General features: G+C 44.1%; 1 protein-coding gene across 4 annotated transcripts in view; it reads left to right on the forward strand.

Moving 5' to 3' along the window:
* KCNQ4 (potassium voltage-gated channel subfamily Q member 4) overlaps positions 1-15,985 on the forward strand; it is a 130,863-nt gene extending 114,878 nt beyond the window's left edge. For 2 of the 4 annotated variants that reach the window (XM_081335196.1, XM_081335198.1), the window contains 3 exons: positions 650-781; positions 1,531-1,666; positions 3,913-7,052. In XM_081335196.1, coding sequence (XP_081191322.1) covers positions 650-781; positions 1,531-1,666; positions 3,913-4,131 — 487 coding nt within the window. In that variant the 3' untranslated portion in view covers positions 4,132-7,052. Of the gene's footprint in view, positions 1-649; positions 782-1,530; positions 1,667-2,382; positions 2,664-3,912; positions 7,053-15,015 lie in introns of those variants that run through there. The other 2 variants (XR_014027398.1, XM_081335197.1) reach the window with 2 other exon arrangements.
* The last annotated feature ends 2,757 nt before the right edge of the window (positions 15,986-18,742 follow it).

Here is an 18,742-nt window from a genome sequence, read left to right on the forward strand (position 1 = left end):
CAAAGCATTTTTGGTAGCCTATCACGTTCCGTTGGGAGAATGCTCCACCAGTAACTAAAGACTTAGGCTATAGATGGAGTGGGTACCTGTTTCAGCTCTGACTGTTGCCGCCAACTGTATTCAGGCCAGCCCCAGAACAGCTCTTAAAAATTGTGCTTGATTTTCTTCAAGTAGGAGAACCTTTGGTAGGAGAGCCCAACAATTCTATGTTCTGTGTTGACACTGATGCAATTTTTGCCTTGTGGGCCTTTAAAATGGAGAACAAAGAGGTTGGGTGATTATAACTGAGTCATTTAGTTAACATTTTAGGGTTTGCTGCAGTCTTTGTTGAACTTCAGTTGAAGTGGTTGACCTCTAAATGTGAAAGTCTATTTGTTCTATAGGCTCAGTATTCTGGGTGATTAAATCTGGGGACACTGGGTTGGAGAAGATTGGGCCATAGCATCTTCTGCTTTCAGGTTGCATTTTTGGCATCTGTGATTAAGGAGTTCCCTGCCCACCAGCAGTTCTGAAGAGCACTTACTAAATGGGAGTATGCCATGCAAGGTTACCCAGACCAGTAAAAGGTTATCTAGATTTCTCCTCCAGGCTTTGGTGCCTTTCATTTTAACTTCTTTTTTTATATATAAAAAAGCATGTTTTCTTGCAGAATTCTTAAATTCCTGGTAGCCAAAAGAAAGTTCAAAGAGACCCTGAGACCATATGATGTGAAGGATGTGATTGAGCAATACTCAGCTGGCCACCTGGACATGCTCGGCAGAATCAAAAGTCTCCAGACACGGTGAGGACAAAGACTGGAGCTCAGTGTTGCTCAGGGTTATTTTCCCGGCAACTTGAAAAGCTGAAACTAGTGCCGCTCGTGGTGGCAAGACCTCAACCATGGTCAGAAACAACTACAGCAGAGGCCCCCAACCTTTGGGGCACCAGGGACTGGTTCTATGGAGAGAGGTTTTTCCGCGGACCGGAGGGGGCGAGGTTTCATGTGCTGCCTGCATCCCACAGATGGGGCTTCGCTTGTTTGTGCGGCCCAGCTGCTGGCATGCCACGGTCCAGTGCTGGTCCACAGACCAGGGACCTCTGAACTACAGTTTTGGCCAGCATTGGTTGAGCTGGACTTAGAAGACTTGAGTTCCTTTCATACAGCTATGATGCCACTGCAGACAAGATACTGTGAGAGACTGGAAGAGTCCCAATGACAAAGATGGTCAACATCTGCACAACCACTTGGGCGGGAAAGCAAAAGCACTTGGTCCTTGCCCATCTTCTCCTATTAGAGACTTAGGTTTCGGGAGAACTGTTGCAATTATTTTTAAGCAGAAGTGTTGGGGACATACAGTTCTAGAGTATATTAAAATTAGGAAGTGACAGGAAACCTCTAATTTTTAGATAGAAAAAAACCTCTTTCAGGTGGAATTTTCAGAGGTGGACCTGATGTTCTTGCCTTGATCTAGTTCCTCAAGTGAGCCCGATTGCCTCACTTTGTTCCACCTGATGTCATCTCCCCTACATCTCTCTCTTCACTCTTTCCAGTGTGGATCAGATTGTGGGCCGGGGAGGTATCACCATGGATAAGAAGACACGAGAGAAAGGGGAAAAAGCACCATTGGAGGTTGACCTGGTGGATGAACTCAGTATGATGGGCCGAGTGGTAAAGGTGGAAAAGCAGGTGAGGCTGGGCCTGGGGAGAAATTGGGTAGAGGGAGGTGGGCTCCTTATACGTGATGTGATCAGGCCACTGCTTGGATCTTCTATTTCATCTCTCTGATAATTAGATTTCCATCCCCCCCACTTTTGTCTAAAATCTCTTGGTGATATTCCTAACATACATTCCTTCGTTTTTTCCCCCCTTTAAAATGAGTTGGGCTGAAAGTGGGTGATTTATTCCCCAGGGAGATTCCGTAGCTAAGGATGGAACTTGAACTTGGCCTTCCCCAATTCTAGTTCAACCCTCTAAAGGATGGTGAGCATCTGTGGAGGTAACCTCAAGTGACACCAAGCGCATGATGACATTGTCATGCAGATGGCGTAAATGGGGTAATCTGCACTGTGTGCATCATGATTTCATGTCATATGTGACCTCACTGTGGCTTCCACTAGAGGCTTCTTTGGTCGTTTTTGGTTCACAAGCCAGGAATTGATCCCAGTCATCCTTTTCTTAGGAGCAAAGAGGCTGTTATCAGTGGTGGGATTCAAATATGTGAATAGCTGGTTCTTTGTGTGGATGCCTCTTCTGGAAGTCCGTTCTGGGCCTGGGCAATGAAAAATTAGCTACCGGTTCGGCCAAAGTGGTGCGAACCGGCTGAATCCCACCACTGGGCTGTATAAATCTAATATGCTTAACCTGATTACTGAATTAATCCATTTTATGGTTTTGCCCAACAGATTGATCCATACACCACCTGAACCTGAGTTTATACCACAGCTGAAAAGCCCCAAATCCTATTCAAGGTCAAAAGCTAACTAGGCTTAGCATGCTCTGCACAGGCAGCTTCTGTAATAACCTGGTTAGGCATGTTATTTGAATAACCCTAGAGAGATTATTCTCCCACGCAATGTTTCCCTCTTTCTGGCATCTGTGCATTCCCTCGTATGCCAAATGTTTGGCTGCTTTCTGATAATGAAAGGAAAGGACAGAATTTTTCTGTTGAATAGAGACCCCCCTCCCTCCCAACAGGATCTTAACACGAGGTGACTCTTGGGCAGATGCTTAAAAAAGTGACACTTTTTCAAGCACGGTTCTGACAAGAGTTTCCTTTAGCAAGATGTCGTGAAGGAAACAGGAAAGAATTACGAACACTCCAGCATTTGACCTTGTTCTATTAAGGAGCAATCTCCCTATATGTCAACTAGGCAGAGCCCTTCTGATTCTCCAGCAACCTTCCTATATGATCTGGGGAGGAAGTTAGCTCTCCTCATTGACAACAGGGAAGCCTGCAATTCTTTACATAATGATCTCCTGAATGTGGAGCAGAATTTGACAGAAATGCCTTTCTCTGAGCCAGGCCCCGTTGGGAAACACTCAGCCACAAATCCCTGTATAGCAAATTTTATCTGGAGAACAGAATCCGGCAGATGACCAGTCCCAAATCAGGAAGGACTTTAAACATGATAATCAGTATGAGAAATTGCACCTGGAAAATGGCTGGTATTCTCTGGCTACGCTGAGTAGTCCTCGTCAACATACAGGTAGTCCTCACTTAATGACCAGGTAACGTTACAAAGGCCTCGGAAAGGATGGCCTGAGGGCCTGGAAAGCAGTTCTGATCCTCGTAAAATGTTGTGCTGTCCCCTGCATTCACATGACTTGTGATTTTGCCAAGCATGTGGTTTTTGCTGTTTTCTGGCAACCCACTGAATGCGCTGTATTCTCTTAATGACCACCGTGACTCACTTTGCAACCATTGTTAAAACAAGTCATCAAACTGAGTCCGGTCACATGGTGACTTGCTTAACGACTGACCCAAAAATTCAGGGCCAATTTGTGGTTGCTATACAAATGTTAAAGCCCAGTTTTGATGATGCTTTTGTGAAAACTGAGTATTTTTCTTGGAATAAGACACTCAGCCTGTAGTGAAAATGGAAGAATGGGATTTGCTCAATTAAAAACAAAATTTAAAACTTTCTGCCCCAAATCTAGAAAATCTCAGGCCCACCTATATGAATGCTGAAACTTTGCCCCATTCTTGGACATCCCCCACTCCCTTTAGTTTATTTACTTGAATCACCTACATTTGTAGCTGCTGATTCTGAAGAATAAATGTCAAGCCTCATAACTTTGATCCATGTTTTAGAATTTGGAGAGTTTCTCATCTCTCTCTCTCGCTTTCACTTTCTCTCTTTCTCTCTCTCTCCCTTCCCTCCCTCTCTCCCTCCCTCTCTCCCACCCTCTCCCTCTCTCCCCCCTCTCTCTAGGTTGAGTCTATTGAGCACAAGCTGGACTTGTTGCTAGGCGTTTACTCCCAGTGCCTACGGAAGGGTTCCATCAACTCCATTAGTTTGACCACCATACCAGTTCGCACTGGGGAACCGGACATCACCTCTGACTATCATAGTCCTGTGGACCATGAAGACATCTCTGTCTCTGCTCAGACCTTGAACATCTCCCGATCGGCTAGCACCAACATTGACTAACATGGCCTCCCCAGACTAGCTGTGTAACAGCAACACACCAGCTACATGCAGGGAGGAGAGGCTGGGAGGGAGTCTTTCCTTCAAAGGAGGACTTGGGAGACAATTCCTGAACTACTCTTACGGACCGTGCTCGACTGAGCCGAAACCTCCTCCAGCCTCGCCCTGTTGGTCTTTTCTCATCAGATTCATCTGCCTTTGCACCAGAACGATCACCTCAACTTTACTTGAAGTCTTCCAATTGGGGGCAAAGCCACTAGCACCAGAGCATTTAGAGCAAATGTAGACAAATGGCTAGGTCTCTGAAACAGCACGGTGGTCCCAGCACCCATCAGCTGTCAGTCGTAACTTCGCCAGTGCTTCTGGGCTTCCTACAGTGGTTGTGATAGAATGTAAATGTCAATCAGCAGCTTTGTCTGTTGGGAGGCAAGTCTTGTTCGCCTGACGTAATGGGCAGAGGAATTTGTCTTTAGCCTCTCAGCCTTCTGTAGACATCTGCCATGGTTCCCAGTTAACTCCAGCGTTTTCAGGTGCCTCCAGGCTTACCGAATAATTCAATTCTCTTTTGAAAAAGAACAGCCAAGATGAAATGGCCACTTTGGACTCTTGAGTCATTGTGATGGCCAACTCATCAAGGAAAACCATGCAAACGGTGACAGCCATGGAATGACAGCCACCGACTCTGGACTTTGACTTTACTGGGCAACCAGGTTGGCGATGCTTTTTTTTCCAGCTATGCAAAAGCTCTTTTCTTCAGCCGTGCTCGGCAAGGGGCGTTGCAACTTGACTGAATGTGGTTCCTTGTCTTTGCATTTTAGAAGCAATTAATGACTGGCAATGCCTAACCCTACTCTTGGCAGCCTTGAAGCACCTTTCTACTTCTCTTCTAGCTCCCCGTTCCACCAGGTAGCAGGCATCGCTCTATGGCCCCTGGGTTCATGAGCACACAGTGGAACCTGCCATGTAACGGAAGCATGTTTAGGGGGAGATGGGCATCACTATATGCAACTATCTTGAATATGCAACCTGAAACCAATCGTCAGCCGTGGTTAAGGTGCCTTCTCTGCCTAGGAAGTAAGTAGGGATTTGGAGCCCTTTGGTGCTCTTCAGATGCACCCTTGAAGGAAACCCAGTTCAGGTAGCCAAGGGTAGAATGGGTCCTGGTGTCCTCAGGGGGAATTTTATCAGCTTGCTGTCTCTGGAGGGAGAGTTGAATTTTGCTCTCTCCCAGGGAAATTGTGTGTGTGTGTGTGTGTGTGAGTGAGAGAGTGTGTGTTTCCCATTCATTCAACAGCAGTGAATTAAGGTAGAGCTTGGCTCAGGTAGTATACACTTCTAGAATTATCAGCGCTCTGATGTAGCTTTTGAGTAGCCCTCCTCAAGCAGAGGTCCTCCAGTTGGTTTGGATGGTGATTCTAATCTTGACTGCTTGGGCTGGAAATGAAAACCTTTTAACATTTAACATATCTGGGGGTCAGTAGGTTGGGGGACCATTGCTTTAGACTGTAATTTCCTATCAGCTGTGAGCACATCCTTTCTATTGCTAATGGAAGATCCTTGGATTATGATTTCCATCCAGGGTTTCTCTGGAGACATTCTCCCTTGCAGTCCTTCTAGGATAATGTTCCTCAAACCTTAGCAAATTTAAGATCCGCACTTCAACTCTCAGAATTCAACAGCCAGCCATGCCGGCTGGAGAATTCTGGGAGTTGAAGTCCATACAACTTAGAGTAGCCAAGGTTGAGGAACACTGTTTTTAGGATATGAAGCACCATTATTCCAATCGTTCCTGCCTCTCTGATGATGCACATCAGATCTCACCTTCCTCCTTGTTTGTCTGCATTAGTTTTAATTTCTGCAGCTTTCATGCTGTACTTTGGTCTTGGGAAAGATCAATGACACAAGCAGACCTTCTTGGCACATTCTATGTTTAGGAGCCCAGCATTTGAAAAACAGAAAACTCTTAGGTTTATGTTGAATACAGTGTAATGTATGAATAGATCAACAGCCAGGATTGTCTGTGACTTCTTTGTTGAGTCTCTACTCTAGTTCCTGGTACCGAGTGTGGTTACGGTTTTCTTCCCAATGGTCATTCACTTGGACTTTTTTAAACCACAGACCCATCCCCGAACAAGTTCTAAGTCCAAACAGCCCCTTCCTTCTAGTCCTTTTGCTTGGATCTCTGATTAGCTACCAAAATCTGCTCCTTGGAGGGTTGTCTTTAAACAAGAGAACCAACAGAAGTCCTGTTTTTCTATTGAATGTCTTCGTTTGTCATTCTCACCTTTATGATTGCCGCATAGAAACTGGCTTTCCAATTGTATTGAGCTATAGCTCGCATGGCAGCTAGCTGGGCATTATGGGAATGGTGATAGAACACATCTGGAGGGCATCTGGTGGGAGAAGGCTAACTTACTGGGAAAGAACAGAGTTAAATCTGGAAGACTTTCCCATATTCTCAGAGCTAGCTCCACCAATACCATTGTGGGTGAGTTGTCCCATAGAACATGCCCAGTTTCCATTTCACACCTCCTTTAGGCTGCATGTCCAAAGTCCCCCACTTGCCCAACTGCACCTTCACTTTGCATGTCCATGCATGTGTCTTGAAGAAATGGCGAGAGCTGTTCCCAGCTTCTCCCCCATCAAACTATGACTCTTCTCCTCTCTCAATGCACTGAACACACCCTCCTTGGAGAACACTCCCAAGTCTTCATCCAGGATGGTCATCTTTAGAAATAGGGGAGGGGCTGCATGGTGAAGGGCAAGAGGGGAAGGAAGGGAGCAGGGGGTGGCTTTGACAGCCAAAGACAATAAGGTGGGCCTCGGGGTAGTTTTCCTAATAAAATTTTGTTTCTGAGACAATGCATAGTTACCTCACTTTATTAACTTATTAACTTATTTGTTTCATTAAAATTTTCAGTAGATGGCTGCCTGTGTGTCTCATTACTTCTTTGCTCTTGGGAGATTCCATGGGACCTGTGTCGGGAGGAATGAATCTCTGGGAAAGGATGCTTCTTTAACTTTTTTAGAGTGAAGGGAAGGGCCGGAGAAGAATAGGTGTCCTCTTTGACTTGCTGTTATAAGGCTGAGGAAGTTGTCTGGGAAGGAAAGACACTATGTTTGGGTGGCAAAACAAAACTCCTCCTCCTCCTCCTCCTCCTCCTCCTCCTCCTCCTCCTCCTCCTCCTCCTCCTCCTCCTCCTTCTTCTTCTTCTTCTTCTTTCAAACTGCACAACATCCAAGGCTTTCAAACATAAATAGAGGGTTACTTGACAAAGATATGAGCGGGACATAATACAGTTCTGCCAAAACGCCTATTAATTTGGGTGTGTGTTTCATTGGCTCACACTGTGCTCACATCTTGTTTAACCAGGACAGACAAAGACCTAATAGCAACATTTATTCAACATGTGAAGCTTGGTTAATGCTAACTTTGGCTACCTTCAGTGAACCTAGGGTATTTGATTGATTTATGTTTATATTGTACATAAGGGTAACTTACACCCTCATTCCTTCTTGACATTATTGCAGTACTTCAAAGAGTTCTACATGGGGCTGCCCCTGAACACTATTCTGAATCTTCAGCTGATGAAAAAAATAAAAAAAAAATAAAAGGGGGAGGGGGATGGCCAACATGTTAGTGGATGGGAATCATTTTAGCACAGCTACCAATATTGTGGATGCTGCATTGTTTGCCAATAGGGGCTGGTTAGTACCTAAAAGTCTATAATGAGGGATGGTCTTCCCACCCTGGTCAAAACACCCATATAGCAAACTCCTCCCATACTGGCTGGGGAATTCTGGGAGGTGAAGTCTAAAGATCTGAAAATTGCTAAGTTTGAAAAAACGCTGGTCTACCACATATATAACCTATTTGTTTTCCCATTAGGTTTAACTTCTTATGTAGACCATCTCCCATGTCCACCCTCTTAGCTGTTATGTGAATCCTGCCAATAAAAGGTTCTCTTCAGTTTAGCAAAAGTAAATAAAACAACAAAAAAAGCCTCTGGTTATTCATTTTCGTTGCCTCTAAGTGGAGCTATTGCTTTTCTATACTCTGTTTTTAAACACACCGGGAAAAGACAAAAGGAACACACACACACACACACACACAGAGAGAGAGAGAGAGAGAGAGAGAGAGAGAGAGAGAGAGAGAGAGAGAGAGAGAGAGAGAGAGAGAGACAGACAGACAGACAGACAGACAGACAGACAAACAGACAGACACAGAGAGAAGGGGGAGAGAGAGAAATATATATACTTTGCAAAAATAGGTTTGAAATTTTTATCATGTCATGTTCTCTTCTTTATTGAGCGATCCCAGGCATCCTAATTTGAGATTTAGGGGTTTCTGGCACACAAATGGGAGCATCTTTTTTTCCCAAGGTGAAATGAAGTGCATTTGTTATTGGTATGAAAAAGAGTTTTAGCCTTGTGAGACGTTCAGTTTCTTTCCCCATTGAGGGCTTGTAGTATTTTCATAGTAACCCCAAGCCATGGGTGGAATGACACAAATTACTGTATAATATTAGCACCATGACTTCATTACTCACAATTGTCCTTTGGGCACCTTTTAATTGAATTATTTAATTTTACTATTTATTTAAATTAAATGGCTTTTCCACTTGCTGTGGGAAATGTCTGAAACTAGGAAAAATACCCATAAAAATACGTTTTTAAAATCTCTATAAGCAACGTGAATGATCTGGATGTGAGGACCGTACCCCTTGCTTTCTCTCTTACTTACTGAATTGTAGGAGTTTTTTTTTAAAAAATCCCATTTATATCCCGCCCTTCTCCGAAGACTCAGGGCGGATTACAATCTAAGAAGCACAAATCAATGTGCTTAGCAATAGCCTTCATTTTATGTATATGCCTGCTTTATTAGGGCTTTCGCGCCCCCCCAGCGGCATTATTACAAAGTCAGCTTATTGCCCCCAACAATCTGGGGCAATTACTAATTGACAGTTACTAATTATGGAATGTTTTAAGGGTATAAAATTTGCAATGAAACTATTGACAGTCCTGCTGTAATGGTAAAATAATGAGGGGGGATTACTGGGGATAAAGCAGTTTATCAGCAAAAGAGCAGGCTTCCCCACGCTGGCTCAGGAATTCTGGGAGTTGAAGTCCACGAGTCGTAAAAGAGCCAACGTTGTTGCGTACCCCTGCCCTAGTTGAACAACAGCAACAAAAGCTCAAATAACAGGTGACAGCTGATTAGCACACCTATTTTGTTTTATTATTTTATTATATTTAATTATTTAATTATTATTTTACTATCTCTCAAACCGAGGATTTCAAAGACTGCTTCCATCCTATACAGTATTCCAAAAGATAAAAGGGAAAAAGCATTTTGCTAAAATGTTCCAATTCTTTCACCACTGTCCATACCTTTGACTGGGACTTCTGCCTACCTTTTTCTGCTCTGCCCCTCCCTCTCTTTTGTGAGTTTTCTGACAGGAGGACTCAAATTATTTACCCCCAGTGGTTTCTACATTGGTCCAGCCAGGTGTTTTATTACCCACATTGCCCTTGGGCAAGCTTCATTCTGCAAACAAGGCCAGAGAGAGCCGTACACATACATCCCTTGGGATGTTTTATCAGAGGAAATATTTCAGGGAAGCTCAGTGTGACTCTGCAGCGAAGGAAATAATGACACTAGACCCGCAAAAACAACAAGAGCAACTTAATGGAGCCAAATAAACCATGAACCGTATGAGGCTCAGGCATGGTACTGGTTGCCCTTGACTTTATAACCATAACTGAGCCTGGAGTTACAGTTATAATTCATGTAAATCATGCCAGTCATTAAGCTAGTCATCACATGATTGCACCTGGTTTTATGACTTTTTGGGAGCAATCATTAAGCAAATGCTATGGTCATTAAGCAAACCTCTTCCACATAAAGGGTATTTTTCCCCCCCAGAAACCAGAGGTAAATGCTGGTTTCCAGCAAATATTTATTTATTTATTTAGATTTATATACCGCCCTTTCCCGAAGGACTCAGGGCGGTTTACAGGGCATTTAAAAGAAAGTCAATACAAACGTTAAAACAAATTAAAAAAGATTAAATAGAACCCTGAGAAAATTAAAACCCAGTTAAAATTAAAATTAAAAAATTCTCAGCCTGGGCCAGAGAGCTCGAAGAGCCAGGTCTTCAGGTCCCGGCGGAATGAACGGAGGAGGTTGGGGGCAGTCCTAAGCTCCGCAGGCAGCTGGTTCCACAGGGCAGGCGCACCCACTGAGAAGGCCCTCCCCCTGGGTGTTACCCGCCAGCAGTCTTTAACCGGCGGCACCCTGAGGAGACCCTCCCTGTGGGAGCGCACTGGACGAAGGGAACTTGATGCTGGCAGCAGGTGTTCCCTCAAATATCCCAGACCCTCGCCATTTAGGGCTTTATTGTGGGGGCACAACAATTGCAAAACACCCAAAATGCAATCATATAACCTGGTGTTGGTGCAGCTGTCAGAACATGGAATACTGGTCCTAAGTACATTGTTTTGGGTTCATCAGAACTTTGAGTGGTCACTACGTCTGTGTGTCTTTGGGGTCATCACTTTGCCTCAGTTCAAGAAAAAGGACCCACAGATGTCCCAGGGTTACACTGTCCAGTAAAACAAGGGGTGGGGGTGGGGAGAAATCATTTCTCTCTTCTTTACATTACTGTAAGAAAGGCAGGCTAAAGTACTAGTGCAGTTATTTTTGAAAAAAAGAATAAAGACATAAACATCACTAAAATGAAGAGTAGATTGTAATGCATTTTTACTTCAATTTTGCTGGCAAATATAGGAAATGCTGGGACAAATGTCTTTGGGGAATTCCTACAGAAAAGATCTCTATATTAAAAATAGACAGAGTGGAATTGACAAGAAAGTAATCTGCAAATACCACAGGGCTTACTGAAATTCTACTGACTTACTAATTCAAACATTTGATAACTATGGTTTCCATCTAACATGTCCTCTCTGCATCAAACAGTGCGGTTTATAGCACAGGATCCATTTATCACATTCCAAAATTCTGGCCATATTTTTAAAGTCACATTCATACACATCCACCCATTATAACAAAGAGACTGCCACATAATCTATACATTCAGAGCCAAGGCTGATTTTATCAATGCTTGATTCACTCTTCCTCAAGATGGGGCTGAATGTCGCAAGGTTGATTTGAACGGAATTCCTTGCGGATGTCCATAGGGGACCAAAGATATCAAAATAATGGCCATAATTATTGTGTCAAGGTTGAATTGCTAAGATGCTTGCTAGCCTCTGTTGCTATTCAACTTGCCATAGAAACAGTGGGGAGGGAGAACCTGGGAAAGAAATGGGAGTTTCAAGAAGCCGTCCACGGACTGTGAAACTCAAGGTCACAAAAGCAGGTGTCTGACGGAGAAGTGGACCATTCTCATAACAAACCAAAGAGATGTGATTGAGCAATGTGAACATTTGGTGGGTGGGGGTTATGAAAAGCTATTGTTAACTAACCAGATTTTGACAAGTGAAAATTAGACTTGGTTTTGCTTCTTCAGCACCATTCAATAAAGTTTATCTCTTATGGCACCTCAAGACCTAGAGTTTCTTTAGTATTGAATTTGCTAGCCAGATGGTTGACACATTGCAATGAATCACAGTATTATCAGGCTGGAAGTGACCTTGGAAGTCTTCTAATCCAAATCCCTGCCCAAGACAGGAGAATGTATGCTATCCTGGACAAATGGTTGTACAATCTTTTCTTGGAAAACTCCAGTGATGGAGCACCCACAACTTTGGGGGGCAAGCTGTCCTTTGATTAACTGCTCTCACAGTCAGGAAATGTCTCCATAGTTCTGATTAGAATCTGTCTTTAATGATCTTCCATCCATTTCTTCTTGTCCTGCCCTCAAGTGCTTTGGAGAATAGATTGACACACCCCCTCCTCTATGACAGCCCCTCAAGTACTAGAAGACAGCTATCATGTCACTCTTAATCCTTCTGTTTGTTAGACTAGACCAGGGGTAGGCAACCTTGGCTCTTTTATGACTCCTGGACTTCAACTCCCAGAATTCCTGACTCAGCTGCTGACTCAGGAATTCTGGGAGTTGAAGTCCACGAGTCATAAAAGAGCCAAGGTTGCCTACCCCTGGACTAGACATACTTAGTTCCCTTAACTGTTCATTGTACAATTTAGCCTCCTGGCCCTTTATTATCTTTGTTATTCTTCTCTCCATTCTTTGTAGGGTCTCAGCACTTTTTCTGTATCACAGTGACCAGAACTGGACACAATACTCCAAGTGTGGCCTCACTAGTGTGTTCTTCCTTTTTAAAAAAAATTTTTACAATGGTTGTAAGTTGAGGGTTATGTATACTCTCAGTCGTCCTGGTTATGGCTGTCCCAAAGGTGTTTTTTTTTTCAAAAAAAAAATCAATTGCTTTTGGAAAAAGCACCTGTGTCAGTGAAAGCTCATTCAGTGTTGGGATGTTTCTATTTCAGAGTAACAGAAACTATTCAAAAAAAAAAAACTAAGAACACAGAATAGACATAATGTTAATAAGATAAGACAATCTATCAAAGAGATAGCCTCAGCTCAAAGGAACAAGAAAATATTCTAAAGTGAAACTGAAACCTTTTTTTTTGGCTGCTTTTTTTATTCCTTTCGATCAGTGTTGACTCTAGGTCAGGGGTGTCAAACTCAATTTCACTGAGGGCTGCATCAGCATTGCGGTTGCCCTCAAGGGGGCGGGTGGGCGTGGCCTACTGGGTGGGCGTGGCTAGAGTGCATATGGCCTACTGGGTGGGCGTGGCCAGCTCTACATCGTTCGCATCAAGGGTGCCTATGGGGGCCTGGGCAGGAGTGGGACAGATCTGAGGGTCTCTGGCAGGAGGAGGGTCTCTGGGCCAGGGCCAAGGCAGTGGGGGCCGTTCCCTCACTGTTTCCAGGATGGCTTCGCGGGCCGCATGAAACCACTTTGTGGGCTGGATCTGGCCCCCGGGCCTTGTGTTTGACATGTCTGCTCTAGGTGACTGTTGGACCAATCCCTGCAGTTTTCTTGGCAAGATTTTGGAAATGGATCACCATTGTTTTTTTCTTCTTCTTCCCAGAGCTGAGAGAGGGGGACTGGCCCAAATTCACCCAGTTGGCTTCTTGCCTAAAGCAAGACTAGAACTCCCAGCCTCCTGATTTCTAGGCCGGTGGCTTCACCACTATACCAAAATGGCTCCCTACTATGCTTACTTTTTAGCCTTACCCACAACCGTATAAAACAATCAGACAAGAAAGGGAGGAGCCCCCAGTGGCTTAACAGTCAGAGGAAGACACTTTGGAAAGACCTGCCCTCATGGACTAGAACAAGGGTAGGCAACCTTAGCTCTTTTATGACTCGTGGACTTCAACTCCCAGAATTCCTGAGCCAGCCGTGCTGAGGGGAAAGGGAGCCAGGCTGGCTCAGGAATTCTGGGAGTTGAAGTCCACGAGTCATAAAAGAGCCAAGGTTGCCTACCCCTGGGCTATAAGATTAAAAGTGGCAATGGGAGGTATGTACTTTCAGACTTGCAAGATTGATATCGGCCCTGCTGGGTAAACTAAACAGGAAACACAATTAGAGGAACTAATTGTGCAGTGGGCTAATGCCTCCTTAAGTAACACCAGCTGCCTGCAATTAGTGCAGGTTCGAGTCCCACCAGGCTCAAGGTTGACTCAGCCTTCCATCCTTCCGAGGTAGGTAAAATGAGGACCCAGATTGTTGGGGGCAATTAAGCTGACTTTGTAATAATGCCGCTTGGGTGTGTGTGTGTGAAAGCCCTAATAAGCAGGCATATACATAGAATGAAGGCTACTGCTAAGCTTGTAAGCCGCCCTGAGTCTTCGGAGAAGGGCGGGATATAAATGGAATTAAAATAAATAAATAAAATAAATAATCCCGCTTTATTGTAAGGCTGAATTAACAGGATCTCGCAAGTCTGAAGGTACAAACTTCCCACTGGCACTTTTAACTGCTTGAGCCATTGGGTAAGGTCCTTCCTAAGTTTCTCCCTCTGGCCTTTTAGCCACTGGGGGCTCCTGCCTCTCTTCTTTAATTGTCCCCTTGTTTCCCAAGGTCATTCTCACATACCATTACAATATCCCTGTGCCAACATCAGGCTCTCACCCATTCTCTCCCCCCCCCCACTTCTCAAGAGTCCTATTTGTCACATTCACCCACTCACTCCACGGGCTCTGGCTTCAGAAGCATCTCAAGAAAATGTGCATCAGCACAATGTAGGTTTTGTGCGACCATTCTGGGCAGACGTGAGTTTCCTCTGGTTAGCCAGGAGAAGAACAGGGCTGTTGTTTGACGGAGTTGAGAACTTCTGTCTGTGAATGCCTGAACTATTTGTGGGGCGTCTTTGGGGACGTGAATTCTCTGGGAGGCGGGGGAGGGGCAGTCACTGGATCCATCTTTGGTTGATAGAAAGATGCCACGGAAGGGGAAACCATTTTTCCTGTCCAGTTCGACACAAAATGCACATAATTTGAAGAGCCGATAAAAGAGAACACAGGTAGTCCTCAACTTATGAGAAGAGTTGAGCCCAAAATTTGTGTCGCTAAGCGAGAAATTTGTTAAGCACGTTTTGCCCCATTTTATGACTTTTCTTGCCACATTGGTGAAGCAAATCGCTGGAGGTGTTAGGTTAATAACATGGTTGCTGAGTGAATCTGGCTTCCCCATTGGCTTTGCTTATCGAAAGGTTGCGAAAGGAGTTCAAATGACCCTGGCACACTGCAACCGTCACAAATATGAGCCAGTTACCAAGCATCTGAATTTTGATCACATGACCATGGGGATGCTGCAACGGTCATAAGTCTGAAAAATGGTTGTAAGTCACTTTTTTCGATGTCATCGTAACTAAACGAACTCTTTCCAAAGGAGGCAGAGGAGGAGAGGTCCCGGGGCTTATGGAGCGAAGGAACTGGATGAGACTGTCGGCAGGCCCAGAGGAAGAGAGAGGCTTTTGGAGGAGCTGGTGGCGGCGGCAGCAGCGTGCTCCAGGGGCGAAAAGAAGCGAGGCCCCTTTAAAGAAAAGGTGGAAGAGATAAGATCAGAAAAAGAAAAGGAGGTGAGGTTGTCATGCAGGAATACAAACTAATTTGAGGGCTAAACCACATGGAGCTGCATTGCTATCTGTCCTGTTTGCCATCTGTCCTGTACGCTCCCTAGAAACTAAAATGGACGATCTGAAACTTGAGCTGGCCATGAACAAAGAGTGCATATCGGAGGTGGTGACCCTTGGAGAGCTGCATGCTATGAAATTTCATTGTGAAGTATGCCGATTGGTGTACATTCGAACTGACAATAAAGTAGTTGTTGTTATTATTGTTATTGTTATTATAAGTCAAGGACTACCTTTATTTGTAGCTTAGGATGGAAATTTATTTATTTATTTATTTATTTATTTATTTATTTATTTATTTATTTATTTATTTATTTATTTATTTATTTATTTATTTATTTATTTATTTGGATTTGTATACCACCCTTTCCCGAAGGACTCAGGGCGGTTTACAGGGAATTAAAACAAGAAATACAAAAATTAAAAACCATTAAAAAGATTATAACAGTCCCTGAAAGAGTAAAAACCCCAATTAAAATTAAAATTAAAATTAAAATTAAAATTCTCAGTCTGGGCCAGAGAGCTCGAAGAGCCAAGTCTTCAGGTCCCGGCGGAATGATTGAAGGTCAGGGGGCAGTCCTCAACTCCACGGGCAGCTGGTTCCAGAGGCAGGTGCGCCCACTGAGAAGGCCCTCCCCCCTGGGCGTTACCCGCTGGCAATCTCTTACCGGCGGCACCCTGAGAAGACCCTCCCTGTGGGAGCGCACTGGACGAAGGGAACTTGATACTGGCAGCAGGTGTTCCCTCAGATATCCCGGACCCAAGCCATTTAGGGCTTTATAGGTCATCACCAGCACCTTGAATCTCCTTGAAATGGAGGGTTCTTGGTGCTCCACTTTAATTCACAGACCCCACTCTGTACTAGCAGTGATGATGTTACCTAGTTCGAGCAATGAAACGTCTACATAAATACAACCAAGCTGAGAGAACAGCAAGAACCCCTAATTTGAAGAGGACTCAGAAGCTGGAGCTTGTCCAGCATTCATCAATGAGGGCATTTTGGGGGCATTTCTTATTGCAGGTAGTCCTCTACTTATGTCCTCTACCTCATTGCAAAGAGTAATGGAGTTTGCTCATCACGGTTCTAACTCATGATAATTGTAAATCGGGTCACTCGTGTGACTGGCCTTGATTTTATGAACTTGTTTGCAGTGTTTCAACTTGTTTGCAACAGTTATCAAGTGACCTCTGTGGTCAATTAAGCCAATTGCATGGTTTGCTCTGGGCTGGTTTATATATGTTTATTTATTTATCAAATTTGTCAAGTTTCAGAGAGGGCCAGTCACACATCTTATCCAAATGTGCAACCCCCCCCCCCCCCACTCCAATGCTGGGATTTTGAGCAATAATAAAAATAATAACCGTTCCCTCAAAGAGTAAAGATTATTAATGGACAAGCGTAAAGCAAGGGTTTCACTGAGCATGCCCAGGCCAGCATTTGACAGATCATAGATCAGACCTGGTCTTCAACCGACAGATCTCTGAATCTTCAAAGGAGCTCCTTTGCTTTTGTTTTTTTTTATTGAAAAGTTTTAAAATACATTTTTGAAACATATACCCCATCTACCCCACCCCCCTCCCCATCCCTCCCATCCCAACACCACCACCCCGATTTCCCAGAGCCGAATACAGGGTATTACATCATACAATCTTACTCTAAAATATTCTAATTACTATAATTACTCTTTAAACCCTATCACACTTTAACTCTCCTTAACCATAGAAAAGAAAACTAATATGGCCTCTAATTACAATAACTAATAACTATTCAAATGCTAAATGATACTTTGTAGTCCCAAATTTGTTCTGAATAAAATCAATCCATCTTCTCCATTCCACTATATGGAGCTCCTTTGTTAACCTCAAAGGGACGCGGTGGCTCAGTGGGTTAGGACGCTGAGCTTGTTGATTGGAAGGTCGGCAGTTTGGCGGGTCGAATCCCGAGTGCCGCGTAACAGAGTGAGTGCCTGTTACCCGTCCCAGCTTCTGCCAACCTAGCAGTTCGAAAGCATGTAAAAATGCAAGTAGAAAAATAGGGACCACTACGGTGGGAAGGTAACAGCGTTCCGTGCGCCTTTGGCGTCTAGTCATGCTGGCCACATGACCACGGAGATGTCCTCGGACAAGCGCTGGCTCTTCGGCTTTGAAACAGAGATGAGCACCGGCCCCTAGAGTTGGAAACGACTAGCACGCATGTGCGGGGGAACCTTTACCTTTACCTTGTTAACCTCTGTGGAATTTATCTGCACTTTCATTCTTCTGCCAGATGGAACTGTGTCAAAAGTTGTTCAAGTATTTACAACCTGAGCACACCCCAAGAATATCAGTGGATCAGCGGCCACATCAAAAAGAAGGTTCTGTTTTCTGGAATGACATTACTGAAACGCTGTTGACTGGTTCGTTTGAAGAACATCTAGAGTTCACCTGAGTTTCCAGTAGGCCAGAATTTCTCAACCTTGACAACTCTGAGATGTGTGGACTTTAACTCCGAGAATTCCCAGCATGTTGGCTAAGGTTTTCTGGCAGTTGAAGTCCACACGTCTTAAAACTGCCAAGGTTGAAAAACACTGCCTAAGCCCTGGATTGTTCTTTCTACCAAAGTGGGATGTGGTGATCTTCTTCCAAAACACTGTGTGCAGTTGGTGCCTCTTATTCTCAGAACCATTAGGTTCTGCCTGGAACTTACCTTGATTTTCGAGAGAGGCTTCAATGCCCAATAAAAGCAGGACACTAAAATAATGCTCTCCGCATAACACTGAATTTGGAAACAAGCCAGAAAGTTCAACAGGTTCAAAATGGCTCCACTTGATTACCGAGTCATGTTCCTTCTACTCTTGGTGACCTACATTAGCAACAGCACTAGCGCTTAGACTTATATACTGCTTCAAAGTGCTTTACAGCCCTCTCTAAGCGGTTTACAGAGTCAGCATATTCCACATACCCCCAACAATCTGGGTCCTTATTTTACTGACCTCGGAAGGATGGAAGGCTTAGTCAACCTTGAGGCGGTGAGAACTGAACTGCAAGCAGTCAGCAGAAGTAGCCTGCAGTACTGCATTCTAACCACTGTGCTACCATGGCATATTCAAGGGCATATAAGACTTAGATCTCAGATATTTGTGAAACTTTGCTCCTGGTGATGAAACATCTTTAAGATCTTTGGAGAGAATATATTGATGATTGATTACAATCATAAATAAACCCAAGTTATGTCTTCTTCTTGCTCTGGATCTCCTTCCTTTGTGGCTCTTTGGTCATTCTCTGCTTCTCTGGTCTCTGAATTGTTCAGAGGATGCTGAACTTCCTGGTTTTATCCTTGTGGCTTCAAAACTTTACCTTAATGTAACCCATCTCATTACTTTGGTATGAAGGGCCACACTAAAACGTTTGTGGCTAACAATTAGAGCTACTGCATGGTGCATTTCAGCGCATTGCTAGTGGGATGGGAGAAGGTGGAGGCAGCAAGGTAGGACTTTGTATTCT

Source organism: Vipera berus, assembly GCF_964194415.1.
Source record: "Vipera berus genome assembly, chromosome: 9".
NCBI lineage: Eukaryota > Metazoa > Chordata > Lepidosauria > Squamata > Viperidae > Vipera > Vipera berus.